Source organism: Ammospiza caudacuta, chromosome 14 (genome assembly GCF_027887145.1).
Source record: "Ammospiza caudacuta isolate bAmmCau1 chromosome 14, bAmmCau1.pri, whole genome shotgun sequence".
Taxonomy (NCBI): domain Eukaryota; kingdom Metazoa; phylum Chordata; class Aves; order Passeriformes; family Passerellidae; genus Ammospiza; species Ammospiza caudacuta.
This window is the reverse complement of record NC_080606.1, coordinates 15,901,107-15,919,511: the sequence shown is the minus strand read 5'-3', so window position 1 is coordinate 15,919,511 and position 18,405 is coordinate 15,901,107. Positions and strand designations below refer to the sequence as shown.

General features: G+C 40.9%; 1 protein-coding gene across 1 annotated transcript in view; it reads right to left on the bottom strand.

Moving 5' to 3' along the window:
• The window catches only part of LOC131563874 (connector enhancer of kinase suppressor of ras 2-like), a 167,161-nt gene that overhangs the window by 92,842 nt on the left and 55,914 nt on the right, over positions 1-18,405 (bottom strand). The window contains exon 3 of the mRNA XM_058814063.1: positions 10,130-10,293. Coding sequence (XP_058670046.1) covers positions 10,130-10,293 — 164 coding nt within the window. The remainder of the gene's footprint in view (positions 1-10,129; positions 10,294-18,405) is intronic.

The following is an 18,405-nucleotide window of genomic DNA, read 5'->3' as shown; positions in this document are numbered from 1 at the left end:
TTTTTTGAACTTTCACTGAGCTACTCCCTCTATTTCCTTGGCACAGAGATGCTACAGGGTATAGTGCTTCCTGCCATGCATTGCAGGGGACAGATTTCCAATCAGATTGATTTGAGAAGGGAAAAAGGGAACTGGTGCTTTCTGCAAGGGAAAGTTTTTGCAAATGAAACACACAATGAATAAAGGCAACATAGTCCTTTCCAGTGGAAAGAAAGAGAAAGTCTTAGAAAAAAATATTAAAAGCTAATTTCAAATGTTCATAATATTGTTTGTACCTAAATATCTGAAATACCATTTAAGAAACTGTGCAATTATTTTTCATTAAAAGACTAAGAATTACCAGAGTATTTCATGTGGATTGTTAGAAAGAACAATTTCTTTGATGGTTAAGACTTTCAGCACCTGAATAAACCAAGGAAATATCTGTATATCACTGAGTTCTCGGGTTATCTAAAAGAAATTTAAATTTTGTTAGTGTAAAAACACCTTTTCCATTTAAAGGGGGGAAGCTTATCTCTTCCTGTACTAGTGTGCATTATTCTTCCTTTTTGTTCTAAAAATAGACTCCTCTATCCTCTATAATCTAATATTCCCCTCCTATTTAACATAATTACCTAGGACTGAATCAATATTCCATTAGCTGGGTGCAGTCAATGGGCTGTCCCTCAGTGCCTGCAGCACTCCAAGGGTTCAGGCACAGATCTTCATCCACACTGCTTTAGGATCCTCTGGAAGGACTAAAAAACATTCTGGGGAGCAGTGGTGATGCCTCGGGTTTAGCTTTTATATTTTTCAGATTCTGTGCTGCTTTAGTGTATAAATCTGAGCTTCATGTTAAAGGACTGTGAGCTCTGTGCACAGAGCAGGGAGACAAAACAATTCCTGCTCCAGCTGGGCACCAAGGACAAATGACCCAAACCTCAGCCCCGGAGTACAAACACCGTGGGCTGGAGAGAGAAAAACAAGCAGGGTGGGACTGCAGGGCTAAAGCTGGAATGGGACAATGAACTGCAAGGTGCAAACGGAGCAGAATTTATAAAAGTGCCAGACCTCATGATAGGTTGTGCATTTTGGGGCCATTTTGGTTCATCTTGGGTGCAGCCCTGGCTGGGCTCTTGTGCTGCCCAAGGTGGATCCATTGAGACCTTCTAATAATCCCTATTTTATTCTTTAACTCCATCCAGCCTCTGTTCTAGGGCAGCCTTCACAAGGCAGCAGCTCCACTGAAAAGGATTCATTTCCATGGTCTGCATCCTCTTCCTTCCCACATCTTTCTCCACATGGCTCCCAGGACACCTGCACAGCCCTGGGGCCAGGAACAGCCCCACTGAGTGCCCCTGGCCCAGGGCTGGTGCCTCTCCCCGAGGATGAGGAGAATTTTCTCCCAGAATGTCACTCTGGGACCTCCTCAGCACCGGCAGGAATCCTCATGGACTCAGTTCCATTGAGTTGGGCTGGGATTAAACAAAACTCCCAAAACTGAGAGGTGCTGTGGGGATGGACTGGGCAGCACAGCCTCAGGAAACCTCACCTGCCGTAGAATGACTCCCATGGGGTTGGTTCTCCCACCCAAATAAATATGGCAATTCACACAGCTTTGGTAAAGACCTTTCATAAAGCTGCCAAGTCAAGATTAGCAACCTCAGCTGGCTAATGGATTTAAATTATGTATTTAAATGTTTCATACAGGAGTGTACAATTAAGTGTTGCTATGATGCAATAGACCCAAACCCTCTCCTGGTTTCTGACAGAGAGCACAAAGCCCTCGGTGCTCCAAGCCATGATTTTAGAAAACCAATATTTTCCTTTCATATGCCCCACTTGAACTCTTATTTTTGTGTTTGCAATAAAAGATCAGAGTGAAAGACTTACCACCCCAGAATTTAGAATTTAAAATTACTCAGCTCAATTCCTCCATGAAAGATTGGTGTTATAGTGGCATTTTTGTGAAACCAAAGCGAACTTCGCAACATCTGGATTTTTATGCTTTACTCAGAAAATTTTTTTGTAAGATTTGCATGTATTTGATTAAAAGAAATGTAGAAATCCAGCAACACATTTTATCATGAGTAAGAGATGACACAGGATGAAAATATTACAAGATTCCTTCTTTCTAATTCCTTTAGTGCAGAAAGAAAATGATGGAGAAGAAAATGTGAATGGTCTGCTGCACAATTTGTTCATGTGTCACTGCAAGGCTGTTCCATACACTTCACATTGAGATTCTAGAAGAGCAATAATTCATATTAATTAATTGGATATGTCAATTCTAATTGCTCCACAAAGGCTGGGTGGGCAGACTTAGGAGACCACAAGGGATCTCCATGTTGCTGCAGAAAAATCAAGTATCCAAATCTTGGCTATTCTGAGGTTGGGGACTCAGGAGAGCTTACACAGAGCAATTTAGGTTAGAATTAAGGTTAAAACATTAAAGTTGGCATTCCTGCTTTCTGCTCTCCACAGGTACTGGCAGAGTGGATTATTGTGCAGGAAAGGATGCCTGTGAAACCCTGAGAAATCAAAGCACAAAAGCAATAGACAGTCCCTTAACAGTGCACCATGCCATGCTGGGGCAGCTGGTGTCAACAGAAACACCATGAACTGGAACAGGGTGTTGCTATAAAGGTTTTTCTTTTATCCCTGTGCAGAGAAAATTTCCATTTCTTTATCCCCAGCAGTGACTGGGTTCAATCAGCCTTGGAGAAACCAGACACCCAGAAGGGCTGAAATTACAAAACAATCCCTGACTTCCAGCTCCAAACCTCAAGAGAAATCAAAATTATGTCAGAAATGAGTGTTCCATTAATATCTCCTAAACCAGGGATAGAAGAACATATGGAAATTATAATATAATGCTATTATATTATCCCAACACCAGTTGAAGTGAATTTCAGCCCTCATGCCCTGCCCTACAGAGTTGCACACACGTGGTTTTTAACCCCAGCTCATTACCTACCTATTCATTTGCATGAATTCCTGCTCCTGCATTGGCTTAATAAGTAGCAATACAATTTAATTGCAATTATTTTGGGGGGCTGCTCTCTGCCAGTGAGTGACAGGAGCTCACAGCATGAAAAGGAATGAAAGGTTCAGGATCAGAATACCACTGAGCTTACCCAGACACAGAACCAACATGAAATCCAGTAATGGATTATTATAAATGGATTCTTTTATAAATTTCTAAATAGAAATAAGTACATTTCTTTCTCAAGCATTCACCAGCCAAGTCTGCCATGGATTGGGATCCTCATTCTCACTGCTACTTAAACAGATGCATTTTCAGAGGAAAATTACAAGCTTTGGAACAGGTTTAACACTTGGAATGGAACATGTTTCTCACTATTTTGTGAAAAAGAATTACTGTGTGACAAGAGGAAACCTCTCAACTATGTCAAAAGACAGGAAAAACAGAAGTTTCTTTCCTCTCATTTGTCTGCTAACACTGTCTTGCTCCAGAGGCAAATGACATGCATAAATTCAATGAATTAGCAGCAATCAACAGAGCAAATTTGTATTTTTCCTGGTTTTTAACCTAAACAAAACCATAAGTAGGAAGAATACAGAAGTAGCCTGAAGTAATTTATCAGAAGCTTGATAGCCCTTTATCATTGTTTGTGGGCAGGAATTAGATGTGGTCTCCTGGATTTCAGCTGCCCTGCATTCCCCTTTGGACTGTGCGCAGGAGCTGAAATTTGAATAAAATGCAGCCAACTTTCTTTCTCCTATTTCCACTTTATGCACCTCATATTATGGCAAGGGATGAAATTCTCCCTGGAACACCTGAACAGGATCATTTTCAGTTTGGCCACAGGATAAACACACATCCTATAACCAGAGGGATCTGGGCCTTCAGCAGAGGTTGTGTGGCCATGGCTGCTCTGCAGGAGTGATAATTTCAGAGAGGATAAACTTCTCTAGAGAGTCCAAGTCTAAGTAGTTAATGTATTTAACACAAAAACACAAATCCAAAAGTCAATTTTGTCCTAAATTCCTTTTGTAACAATCTTGTGCTTGGATATACTTCTGAAAATTTTGCTTTCTGCACTTTTGTACCAGCACTGCTGGCGCTGCTGCAGTACCCAAAATATTCCTGCCGTGTGTTACTGTGGGACAGCTGGGGTGGAATCAGTGGTTCTTGAAGAGAGCCCTGAGAAGACACCAAGAAAAATTCTCCTTTACCTTGTTCTTTGCTTAGATCAGCTCCCTAGAGCTGCCTTTAGCCTGGTGATTTTAGGAAGGATTTAATTTTGGTGGTTACTCAACACATAATTTGTAATTACATCCAGACTTCTCCAGCACACCTTAGAAAAACCATGAAATTTTTAAGTAAGACAGAAAAGTCAAGTACACACCTGTAAAATTCCAGGACTTTAAGCTACTCTGAATTATTTGTACAAAATTATCCTCCTTCAATGCCCTCATCCTAAGAGAAACCTGAAAATGCCAAAATTGTCAACAGGCTTTTAAAAGGGAAAAAAAAAACCACCAAAAACCAAACCCATACCCAATCCTTAAAATCAGTTATTTTTCCAAGTTCCATGATTTGAAAGACCAAGAAAGAATGAAGCTGCTAATTAGACTAATCAAAAGATGATACACATGTTCTAATATGTGCAATAATTAACCCACTCAATTCAACAGTATTAATTCAATGTTTTGGCACAGCACAATAAATAGCACTGGACTGCCAAAAGCTGAACTTCTTTTCCAGTTGAAATTAATAAAACTCTCTGGATGCATACATGTTTGTGGAGACAAAAATAATGTGTGTGCCAGGTTCCTCATTCCACTGAGGAGATGGAATCTCTTCATCTCTCACCAAGAGGGATGGCATTCCACTCCAAAAAAAAATCAGATTTATTTCCACCTACTCAACCATCAATATATATATAAAATGAAGATTTTAGTCTAGAATAATTACCTTTGAATAACCCCTGAAATATGGGTGGAAAGAAGTATTTGATGCATAGAATGACTTGCTAAAAGTGAAACTTGTTCACAAATCAGGTGAAGTAAGAAAAAATACTTCCTAATATACTTGCAAAATTGACAAATCAAAAAGTCAAGTATTTGCAGAATGAAAAATTAAAAGGATCTCAAGAGAGATCACTGTAGGTGTGGCCATTAAAATGGTATTAATTTAGGGAAAACCTGAATAATTTTAATTCAGAAGAACAATGTTTTAATAGATACAGAGGCAGCCATGAAAGACTTCACCTTCACCATGAGTGCTTCAAACTAAATCACTGCAAAAAATTCCTTGCTGTTGTAATTTTCTTAGGGAGATGCTTAATAAAGAAAAATGCTAGAAAAATTATAGGGGGGAAAATTTTTTTGGTAGCTGTGTCCCATATATAATTTTTAAAAAAACCATTTAAATATAAAAATAAATGAAATTCCTGCAGTTATTGTAAACATGTTGACCATGGTGACTTTATTGTGCCTTCTGGTGGAAACCCCACCCTGCCTGGATTGTGGCCTTGCAGAAACTGCAGACAAAGTTTCTAATCTTTATTTCTCCTTGAAATTTCTCCCCTGCACAAGGCCTTATTTCACAAGTTGAATGCCTGTGAAGTACTTTTAATTACTTGAGATACAATCTCTATTGGAGCATTCTTTTCATTTCCCATTCATTTTTCATCCTTTCATTATCTTTCTTCCCTGTTTATATTTTAATTCGTGCAGGCTTTAACAATATACTGACTCCAATACCGTCCTAATTAAATTAAATTTATTTGCAGATTTGAACAGCAAACCATGTTGACCTCAGAAATATTCCTTTTTCTTGTTTCCAGTGTACTTTACTCTCTATCAAAAAGTTCTTTCCCCCAGACCCTGCTACTTCTGCAGATTCAGCCTCTCTGCAACAAGTCCTCCAATAGATATCCCAATTAATATTTCAACTTCAATAAAGCTACAATCCAAATCCAAGTGGCCCACAATTTTTTGTCCCTAAATGTTATTTAGGTCACCTCAAATAAATAATTGCAGAGCAGTTTCTGACCACCCTAGCAAGAAAGGACTTTGATGTTCCAGATTGGACTTTTTCCCCACAGCCATCATTCCCAATTTTCTTCATAATTAAAGCTCAACTCAGAAATGTCTTTCCAGAATGGTCAAAGAACTGAAGCTGAAAGTAAAGCTCACCTGTGACTTTGCATTTCATAGGACAGGAATTCACCCCTCAGCAAGCCCCAGACAGTGCCTGGACTTTCTTTCCTACTGAGAAAGTTCCTCTCACCTTTTGCACTCTGATTTTACCCTTTCATAAAGGAGATTATTTTTACATTTGAAATTATTTAACTTGCAGGTAAAATACATACACTTCTATATCACCATATTGCACAGGAATATTGAATACTCTTATTATTCCCTTTTCACATTTCTGACTTTTTTTCTTTTCCACTGCAAGTCATGTTTCAGTGTGGAATCTTTTCCAGCCAGGATTCTCATATAAATTTCCTATCTGAACTCAGCTTGCTTTCAAAAGAAAAGTGGATGTAAAAATCATGTCAAGGGCTGATGCACAACATAACAAACCCTCCCTGCCTTTAATAATTTGCATTTGGAACCTGGCTAATAGGTGGTGTGGCAATAGAAATAAAAACCAGGAGTTTCCTCCTTTAGTTTTAGTTTCTTCTTGCACTTAGAACCTTCTTTACAGGTCAGCATTTGGTTCTGGGGGGGTTCTGCAGTGCTTGCATCCCTGGAACTGCAGCTGAGGCACCATTCTTGGTGTAACCCCAACAAAACCCCAGTGCCATCCCACAAAAGCAGTGGCCTTAGACCCTCAGGAAAAGCACATTTCAGCGTGTCCCAAGGGCTGGAGCTCCCCCAGTCCCATTTCCCAGGGTTTCCTGGAGCAGCTGAGCTGCTCTGCAGTAACCCCTGCCCAGAGTGAATTTCTGACCACCCTGAGCTTTCCTGGGGGTTTCTCCTGTTCTCACAGCCCACCCTGCAGGGATGGACTGCAGATCCTGCTGAGGCTGCCTGGGACAAATGGGTCATGAACTTGGGCACTGCCCACTGCCAACCAGAAATCAATCCAGAAATCCATGCAGGGGGAAAAAATCAATGTTCATTGACACAGCCCAGGCAGGGCAAAAGCAGGGCAGGGATGGGGCAGGGACAAGAGCAGAGACCCAGATCCACTGGGAGCACACCAGGATGGACAGAGGGAGGGACAGAGGGACAGAGCAAAGTGCTGATGGTGCCTCCCCTCCACAGGTGGCATTTTAAGACCAGATTGTTGGAATTGGTGCTTTCCCGCTCTTTTTTTCCATTAAAAATGTTGAAAATAAAATTCAAGTATTTATATTTATGAATGTACAAACAGAGCTTGTGCTCTGCACCCTGTCCATATTTCCAGCACACATTAATGAGGGCACTCAAGTACTGATTCTTGGCTGCCTGGGGCTCTGTTTTACCTGCCCATAAACTGTCTTAAATTTGTAATGCAATTCAGTGAATCAGGGGCAAAATTACGTGTTCCATAAGACATTCTGATTTCAATAATTTCCTATATGTTAACTCCTGTTTGGTGGCATAAACAAAATAGTGATACTCTTTAGCCCCTTTAAAAATTACATTTCAAATAAGATATTTCCTCAGGTTTTTGGACTAGCTGTTCTAAAAATCCATATCAGCGAGCAATTCTGAGTCACAATTTTTTCTGGTTGCTTGGCCAGCAGTCAGATATTAATGTAACAATCTATTAATTTTTCAAGAGTTAGCACAGAACAAGAAAACAATAGTGATATTTTAGAAATGTATTTCAGCTCATAAAGGCAGCATCAGCTCTTCTCTCATTCAATTATTGCCATTATTTAAAATAATTAAAATTAGATTCTTAATAATGCTTTTTGATTACATGGATCCAAATCCTAATAAATGACTACAGATTTAAAATAGATTTTCTACTGAGTCTGGTAAAACTTTTCTGTGATCCTACAAGAATTGAAGGAGATGATGTGCAGAGAGGCAAGCAGAAATGTCAGAGGCAGGAGAACACCCCCAGGAGCAAAGCTGCAGGCAGCAGAAAAGCACACGGAACAGGCAGGGAGAGAAACATTTAGAAGCAGGGAAAAAAAAAGAAAAAGGCATTTTAGAGCCAGAGTGAGAAAGGAAGAGAAAGGGCAGAAAGGCAGGAGGCAAAATAAATGATACCAGGAGCTGGAAAATCCCCATCCTGCCTCAATAGGAAAAGTAAGGTCAGGAGGCAGCACAGCGAGAGCTGCACCATTGACCAGCAGCAAGAGGAACATTTTCTGTGCTCAAAAAAGGAAAAAAATCACAATAGAAGAGTCAGCAGGGCCCTCCTCAGGGACACACTGGGCTGAAGGGAGAGGTTTTCCCAGAGGGGGCTGCAGTGTCAGGGCACAGAGGGCTCTGCTGGGGTGACACAGAGTGACACAGGGGCTGTGGGACATCTTGTCCAGGGAAAAGCTCCCCACTTTGGGGTCAGGGGTTCCCAAAAGGCCCTGGCTGCTGGGGTCTGCAGCACACACCTGCCTCTGCAGCACACACCTGCCTCTGCAGCACACACCTACACACCTGCCCCTGCAGCATCTGCCTGTCCCTACAGCACACACCTGCCCCTGCAGCATCTCCCTGTCCCTACAGCACACACCTGCTCCTACAGCATCTGCCTGTCCCTACAGCACACACCTGCTCCTACAGCATCTGCCTGTCCCTACAGCACACACCTGCCCCTGCAGCACACACCTGCCCTTTACAGCACACACCTGCCCTTTACAGCACACACCTGCCCTTTACAGCACACACCTGCCCCTGCAGCATCTCCCTGCCCCTGCAGCACACACCTGCCCCTGCAGCACACACCTGCCCTTTACAGCACACACCTGCCCTTTACAGCACACACCTGCCCTTTACAGCACACACCTGCCCCTGCAGCATCTCCCTGCCCCTACAGCACACACCTGCCCTTTACAGCACACACCTGCCCTTTACAGCACACACCTGCCCCTACAGCATCTCCCTGCCCTTTACAGCACACACCTGCCCCTGCAGCACACACCTGCCCCTGCAGCACACACCTGCCCCTGCAGCACACACCTGCTCTGACAAAGCTGTTTCACTTGGAGGGGCAGATCTCAAGGCATACCAAGGGTATTTTGTCATTCAAGGTACAGGAAAGAAGATGAATGAAAGGTACTTAAATATTTTTTTTCCCCCCGATCAAGTGCATTTTACCTCACATTTTTTCTATCTTACTTCTAAGTGCCAGTTTCCCTCTTGGAATCAATTTCTCTTTATCAAATTCCCACAGGATAACCCAGTTATTCAAAAGAAGAACTGCTGATAAAAAAGTAAAATCCTATGATTGTCACATGTCATTTACCTATGTAATTTTGTTATTTTGTGTTTTAATATTTTCACCTGTCCACCTACATGAACAGAAGTTATTTTGTTTTTAGAATTAAGTTAATATATCACATTTTATTAGCTGGTAGGAATAAAAGAAGAAAAAACTTTTTGATATCAAATACTTTGCTAAGAGATTAACCAAATTAGTAACCTAGTAATTATTAATATGAACAAATAATGTCTTTCCAAGAGCTTGCAGGTTGCTGAAAAAACCCAAAACCAACTTTTAGCTGACACACGTGTCTGTAATTTAGATAAAGTCAATTTTACCACTCCAATCTCATCTTAAAGCTCATTTTAAACAATCTTCCAGTCTAATTAGCATTCCCTTCTGGCTGTGTGGTACCATCCCTCTGAACACTGGCATGGTTAAACCACTCAGGTCTACTTGGTTCAGTGCAGTGTGGCAAATGTCAGTGAAATACGAGGGCATATGGCACATAATTACAGAACCATATGGATGCCAGGAGTGATAGTCAGCAACATTTGAATGCAGGACCAAGAAAGTCAGAGGAAAAGCAATCAAAGACCATCAGACATAATCATTAAATGGATAAATATAGTTTCTATGCAGCTGAGAGAAGCCAGGACATGTCTGTCCTTTACTGAAGCAAAGGCTGTTTGAGCGGGGGGCTGTAGAGCAACCTCTACATTATTTTTAGTTTAGTTTTTCAGTTTTTAGTTTGGTTTGTACATGTATAAGCACAGCTGATCAAGGTCAGCGATGCAAGGAGCCACTTACCAATGCACAGAGCAGATCCACTGCTTCCAGGATCAGCTCCTGGTGGCCAATGCGAGTCACCCCCAGCTCCTCCAGCTCCTGGTGAGTGATGTGCAGCAGCTGCTCCCCGTTGATCTTCTCTCTCTCAAAGTTTTTGATGTATTGTTGGAGGCAATCATCGAGGCCTGGTTAGAAAAGCCAACAGCAGAGATTCAGAGAGAGGAGAAAAACCCAATGAAACAGTTCTGTAGCTCAGAAACACAGAAATTTATTGGGAGTGGAAGTGTGCTTCCTTGTTTGGGGCTGTTATGGAGAGCATGCAATGAAAATTAAAATTTAACTTAGATAACCCAGCACGTGTTGCTAGGGAGAGAAGTTTGTATCACTGATATTATTTTCAACATTTTTAAATATTTTAATAGTAATTCAAAACCTTCATGGAGACAAGGGAAGGACAAAGCAGCACAGAGAGTGACATTATAAAAAACCTTTTTCTTGTGATGTCACAAAGACCTAAATATAAGTTTATCTTATGATTAGGAACAAATTCTTCTTGTAACTCTTCCAGGACTCTTCAAGGTCATAGAGTTTGGCTGTCCCTGACCAGGAAGAGTTTTTCAGGCTCAGTACCCACCCACACTGACTCTGGTACACCCATTGCCAATTCTCATCCCACATTATCCAGATTTCTGAATCCAAACAACACAAGAATGGTTTTGTTACAACACCTCCAAGTAAGAATATAATTTACCCATGCACGAGGAATTGTTCCATTTCACCCTGAAACTTGATAGGGTGAGAATAACAGATTATTTTGTTTCTCAGACCAGAGAAGAAACTGATTAACGTGCCAAAAGATTTTTTTCTTCCTCCAAATCTGTTTCTGAACCCCACATGCCTTGAATTTCCAGCCAGAACAATGAGTTGAACACAGGGATCTACTGCTGAAAGCTACATGAGGTCCCTCAGAGGTCCCTCAAGGACTGTCAGATTCAACAGAAATCTGATGTGCACATGATCTTCTAGAGACCTGCAAAATGCATCTTCAATAACTCCATCTACCAAGGAAAGTAAAACATTCGTTCTCAGTTATTTGCCCTGCAGTGATGCAGGTAAATCCAAAATCCATAAAATTACAGAGATCCAGAAAGCACAGAAAAAACCAACCTGGGCATTTATGACAGAGCTTTGAAACGTAATTTCTGCACACAGCCATCATCAAATAGATTTTGAGTTTGCAGAGTAACTGAGAAAAAGAGTTTTGCCACCTTGTGTGGGTGTGCTGGGTGTCCCCAACAAACATAGCTCAGCTGGGACAAAAGGACTGTGGCGAGAATGGAACAAACCAAAGTGTTTGTCCTCACTCAGTAAATACAAGGGGATACATGCAGTTCCATTTAATTAACTCTTCTTTCAACACAATCCAATTATGTGCTCTGCAAACTGATAGTCCTGAGTTATGTTATAGATAAAGCTCATTTACCAAGCCAAGTGCCCAGCTTTGTATTCACGTACACCTATGTCCCATACAAAGCTAGTTCAGTGATAAAAATGTCATATTTTATGGTCTAATTCAAAAGCATGAGGCAGTTTGGGAGATTTTTAAAGCTCAAATCAGCAGTCTGTAACTAATACCTAAACCTTTTCTCTATTCTAGAATGGTCTGCTAATAGGAAACAACTTCTTTGCATCTGTTCATTATTTTTAATGATCTCATGAATGATTTTACATAAGTATAGTTCAGTTCAATTGGCTGAGTCACTGCAAATTCTGTTTATTATTTAACATTTTCAACTCCAAGCTGTTGCACATTTCTGTTCTCTCTTGGTCAAGAACAATTCTTAAAACCATTTTAGAGCAAAAACTCCAAATCCCACACCTCCCAGATTTGCTTTTAGTGGATATTGCCCCAAAACTCAGAAAAAAAAAGTCACAAAAGTGCTACTAGATATGAAATTATTTTCAACAAAAGCAAATTAATTAAAAAATTTAGGATCAGCAGCCCCAACAAGCATTTGTAGCATTAAGAGAGATTTAGGAAAGCCCAAGTGAATGTGCCACGCTGTGAGAAGTGTGCAGTCAGATGTATTAAACCTGCCTTTGTGCCAGGGAGAATGTATGACAGCAGAGCAAAATATCAAATTTGTATTATTTGTGCTGCTCTGTAATAGCTCCCCAGGGCACCTTTACAAGGCATTTACTTACTGGTGCAAACAGTGTGGCAGTTGACAAGAGAATATAGAAATATATCATTAAAGGGCCAGGCTGTCTCACAGAATGACAGCACTTAATAAATACACACCAAAAAGAGAGATTTGCCCATTGCTGTCTGCATTTCTGTCTCTCTGGGAGCCAAGCACTGAAAAGTGAAACATTCCAAAGCAGGAATTTAGCATCAGGAAAATCTTCTTTATTTTCAGGGCTCCAATTGTTTTTACATGAAAATATCCAAGATGAAATTAGAAAGGGTACAGAACGAGCTCATGTTGACTCACCCAAACCCAATGAAATATTTATTTCCTCAAGCCTCTCAGGTCTCATTAGTGCTCTTTATGCATTTTCCTTCAACATCATTTCTGTTTACAGATAACTATTAAGGCAGTTCAGATTCATAACTGAAGAAAGAAGAGGTTTTAGCTCTGCTTAGATGTAGGTAAATAAAATTAACCCACTGGCCCCAAGATACACAACATCAGTGTCAGGCAAGAAACATAGAAATTTGCAGTTCTCTTGCTGCACATTCTTATTTTATTTGTGTGCATTTTGTAACTTACCAACATCTCCTTCAGAGTACAATAAAGCGATTGAAGAAAAATTGTTCAAACATGGCTGTTTTACTTTAAAGCCCATGATGAGAAAATTACAGCTGGAGGTTGGAGAATTTTTATTTCTCCAACCCAGATGGGCTCAAGGAGTTAATTCACTTTAACAGAAAATCAATGAAGGTTGAAGACATTTACTAATCTCTCAGTGTTATTTGAGAGGACAAGAAAAAAGGAGTTATCCATCAGCCCAAGTGCTGACTGAGTCAGCTCTGACTGAACATTGCATTAAAAGCTGTATAAACCCTTGTGCTCGGAAAATGAGGGAAATCAGGGAAAACACCCCATAAACCACATCCACCTGAAAACTCTGACATTTTCCTGCTGTATGGTTGGATGCCATGATCTCAAAGGTCTTTTCCATAGTCTCTCTTTCCATTTTTAAGTTTAAAAAAAATCATATTGAATCCACATGGCCTAGGAAAACTTTATCTCCATATTCAAAGAGCAGAGAAAAGGAAGCAACTCTGATATGTTGACTGCAAACTTATTTTGCAAATAGAGCATCTAAAGTCAAAGTCAAGAAAATGTGAATAAAAAGGAGTTAGAAAATTTTAGGGAGAAAGGGCAGGAAAAGAAGAACCAGTCAGCTTGAAAATGTGTATTTTTAGAAATGCATAATTAAGAAAAAAGGAATAATTGAAACAGAAAACAAAGCAAAGCCTTAAAAATATCTCTAAATCTGATTTAGATAGTAACTCAGAGCAAACATTACAGAAGAGATGTCACATATTGTGGGCAATAAGGTTCACTGAGATTAAAATGAATCTTTCCATCCATGTCAACAAATGGCAGGTTTGGTTTCCATTAAAAGCACAAACATTGCTGCCATGTTATGTAAACATCTGTCCCTTCCCCTCCACTGTTGGACAGAGATACTGAAAATATTACCATTATTTATAAAAATATCTGTCCCTTCCCCTCTGCACTGGATGGAGACAGTGAAAATATTACCATTATTGAAAAAATGACTATAAAATGAATGAAGGGAAAGCCCAAGGGGTTGCCTTTTGTGCAGGAATGGTGGAGCCAGGACAGCTCTCACAGGAGAACTGCAGGAGCAATAACTCTGTCAGGTGTGATCCATCCCAGAAGGAATTCCTAAATTTAAAATCTGTAATTTCCAATTTTTCATAGCTCTCTCTATCACTTACACTCATTTATTCTTTTCTCCTTTTTCCTCTATTTTAAGAGATTTTTGCAACTTCCTGAAAACTCTTCTGGCTTTTTAATCTCTCCTGAAGAATCCCTGCCCAAAGGATGAGCTTGTTGCTGCTCCATGAGAATTCCCAGGGGAAAATGCAGCAGCTGGCTGGAGCAGCAAAGCCTGGCTGTGAAAGGGGGGTCAGGGCAGGTCCTGCCAGCTCTGCCTGGCACAGACACAGCAGCTCCCACTGGGGCACTCCTTGGCACAGGAGGGGATGCAAAACAGCCCCTCTGGCAGGAAAATGCAGTGTTGGTTTTGGGTTTTAGGGTGAAAGAGGAGGAAATCGGTGGGAATGCAATGATCAGTCCTGGCTTCAGCACTGCTGCAAGAGGGGTGAGATCCTCTCTCTCACTGACAAAGTATTCAGTGGTTTTCCTGATCAAAAGCATATCTAGAAATTAAAAGTACACAGCACCACACTAAACTCCCATTTGCACAAAGGCCTCTAAATAAATACAGTATAGAATCTGAACATAATATAGAATAAATATAATGAAGAATCTGAGAAAAGTCTGTGGGACCGGGATCCAAAGGACAAAAGCTGGAAGTTGATGGGATGATCTGTTTGCTCAGAAGAATTACACTTTGGCCTGCCAAGACAAATTAATAACCTATTAATGTGCCTCATTTTATTATTAAAAGCTGTAATACAACACTATATTTGCTCTTGCAGAATGGTGACTTGTGAACAATCAGCAGATCAAAGAGAAACCGGGACAAATATCAATTTTCTAATGTTGTTGTGCTGTTGTTTCTGGACTTGCAAGTCTAGAAAATCAGCTCTTCCCGCATAGGAAATATAAAATCTCTCATTACTGGGCTGGAAATTCTCTGATTAATTGGGGAAGGCAGCATGAAATTCTGCTTCTGTCACAACCTTCAGTTTATATATACATTTCTGTTTAAATACATCCAGCATTTAACAGCATCCAAAGGCTCAGTCCAAGTGTAATTTTTACAGAAAGCAAAAAAAAAAGTTGGGTTTGGTGGTTTTTTTTAAAGAACAAGGGATATTCCATGTAAAGCAATATTCAGCAGCTAGTTCGAAAGATCTGGAAGGAATTGACTGGCTGGCTGAGAGACTGGAGATAATTCATGCCTTTTCCTAAATGCAATTTTATTGAATACACACATCAATTCAGCCATGTTCTTGATCAAAACCCTTTTGATTTATTACCCTGGGCTCAGGCACAGTGGAGCCTTTCCAATTCTTACGTAACTGGTAACAAGGAAAATCATCAGGTGGGTATTTTTGCCAGTGACGTTCGAAAGCCTTTTAAGAATTATTCATTCCAAATAAAGAAAAGGCATAATCCTCAGGGCCATGTTCACACTAAGCTGACTCTCAAATACCAGATATTTGTTCTTAAGCTTTTCAGGAGGAAAAATCAAAACTATTTAGAGCGTCAAGAGAAAAGTATCTTCATACTATCACAATTCAGAAAGACACAGATGGAACATGTTTAAAAACACTGGAAAACACCAAGTCTGGAATATTTCAGGCCTCAACTCTTCTAAACTTCAGAGCATATTTGAAATCTAAGGATTTCAGTATTTTGCATATTTAAGCCTACATGTCACAAACCTGACCTAGAGAAATATAGTAGCTAGATGACAGAATTTAATCAAAAAAGTATATTTAAAGTCACAACACAGCAATTTTAAATGTAGAAGAAATTCACAGCAGAAATTCACCATCACAGAAAAGGAAAAAAAAAAATTCCAATTGTTCTGAGAAGAAGAACGCCTCAGTTCTGGCTTTATGTGACCTTTGAATGCTTGACTGTGCACGTAGAATGTGTTTAAATGTTGCTTCCCGGCTGAGTTTCCTCTGCGTCACCGCGATATTCACAGGGATACAGATGGATGTTTTAGATGCAAATACAGGCAGGCTTGTGCTGCTTGAATTTACAGATCCTCATCTGCATGAACAGGAACTGGCGCGGGATGAGCGCCCTGAATTGATGCTTCCCAGGCACCAACTGACACCAAAAGTGCTGGCTGCCATTCCAGGCTGCAGCGTGGGTGGAACTGCACTGGGCATAAACTCTTCCACTGGTGTCAGGCCACTGCTCCAGGCTGGGCAGTCCATGAGGTGCTGCCCTTGCTCCATTCTTCTCTCCTGAGAGTGTCAGATCCACAGGAGCACCGGGATCTGCCCTGTCCAAGCCCCCTGCAGACACTCTCAGCTCCAGGATCCAGCTGGGCTCTCGACAGCTGGAGCACTTCTGCATTTCTGCTCCTCATCCTGCAGCTGTCCCTGGCTCAACTGTGCCAGCCACAAGAACCCTCTCCCCTTCTTAGCACAGAATTCTGGAGATTCTTCGCCTAAAAAACCCTGTATATCTTCAACTCCCTCCATTCACTGCCAGCTCCCATTTCCCCATATCTCATTTTTTCTCCTTCAATGCTGCCTCTCTTTTATTTTCCATGTGTGAAAAACAAAAGCTTGTCAGCTCTGCCTCCTCTGTAACCAGCAGGGAAGCAGATTTGGGAGAGCACGAGCTGGAAACTTCCAACCTTGCTCTTCTTCTCTCCCCAGACCAGGTCAGGGCTTCACTCAAAGATCACAAAGGGACAAACTCCTCAGGGAACAGCAAAACCCACAGCAAGTTCCCGAGCACCCTTGTTGTTCCCCTCCAAAGTTCCTCCTCCAAATCAGGACAAACATCACTGTCCCCTCACCACAGGGCATGCTTGAGACACAGACCAGCCTTCCAAACTCTACCCCATAAGCAAAACCACTTCACCCCTGTAACTTCATTATTTTATTTTCAGTATGGCTAAAGCAAGAGGCTTTCCCACAATCTCAGTGCCTGTAAGTCCAAGATGTTTCCAGCAGCAATTTTCCAAGATCACTTTCCAAGATAATTTTCCAAGTGTTATCAAGACAAAAGCTGGGCTCAAATGATCAATATTTTAAGAGTTCACAGCAGCTGAGAAGGTTCTGTAAGGGGATGTGTCAAGCAATATTAATAGCAAATGAACAAACTGCTGAACTAATAAAATTTGATTTAATGCTATGCCATCACCCTTAAATTGACATTCATATATATGAAGTGAATGACTTTATATAGCTCTGCCTTCATTACCTATGAATGAATAATAGGAAGTGAAGCCATTCTAACTTTGTCCTCAACACTTGACAGGTGCCGTGGAGCTGTGGGATTACCACAGAAGTAATAAACAGCATTTTCAGGAAGCTTGCTGGAACCAGACCTGACCACAAAGAGGTTTCTGGAACAGAAGTGTCATGCACAGAGAATGGAGCACATTTTCAGGCCCGAGTGTGTGCTCCTTGCTGCCACATTTCCCAACAATTTAACCTCGAGATATGTCACTGATGCTGTTACTGAGGAACTTCCCATAAAAGTGACAAAACCCAGAAGCATCTTAATTAGCTCTGTGTGCTAATGAAAATCTACATCTTTCCTTATCTTCATTAATTTTCTCCTTGATGAAGACATAACCGCAGCCCCTAGTCATTCCTGAAGCAGCATGGCTGAGGGATGACCTGGAAGTGCTCAGGAGCCTCCAAAGCCTCCAGGTTCAGATCTCCTGTGTAATTAATGAAATTATTCCACATTTCAGAGTGTCTGAGCTGAGGACATGGGACCCTGAATTTGTTACATTTATTTTAAAAGATAAATGTTTTGGCCCAGTGCAAGGCAAGTGCCTTTATTTGCTGCACTGGACAGCAGCAAAAACACGTAAAACCAGATTTTTTTGAGTCAGTGTTTGATGGGAGTCTGACCTGACAGAAGTGCTGGCTCCAGCACAGACATCCTGGAATTCATGTCCAAATTTAACAAAACTTTTAGAACCAACTAAAAAGACAATACAACATATTTTTGGACTTGTGAATCTATCTAGAAGAATCTTCATTATTTATTCTCAAACAATTGCCAATTACCAACTCAAAACCAATGTGCAGAATTAGCACAATTACATTCCTAAACTCTTTGTGCAGTCACAAAAGATCTCTGTGTCAGAATAATTCAGGTGATAACAAACATCTCTGATCTCTGGGATCAGTAAGAACCTTGAGGAGAAAGAACATCCACCCTTTGAACACGAGGGATTGCACTGCCTACAAGTGGAGAATTGATGTGCTCAGGGTTCACATTGCTCCTTGTTGCAGCAAGTGCCAAAGGTTGTGTTCTCCTCTGCCTGGGTTGGAGGGCAGGGACAGGGGAGACTTTTCCAGCTCTCTGCTCCCCAGAGTGTTTGTGCAGTAACCATTAACTTGCCAAAGATGGCAGAGGGGA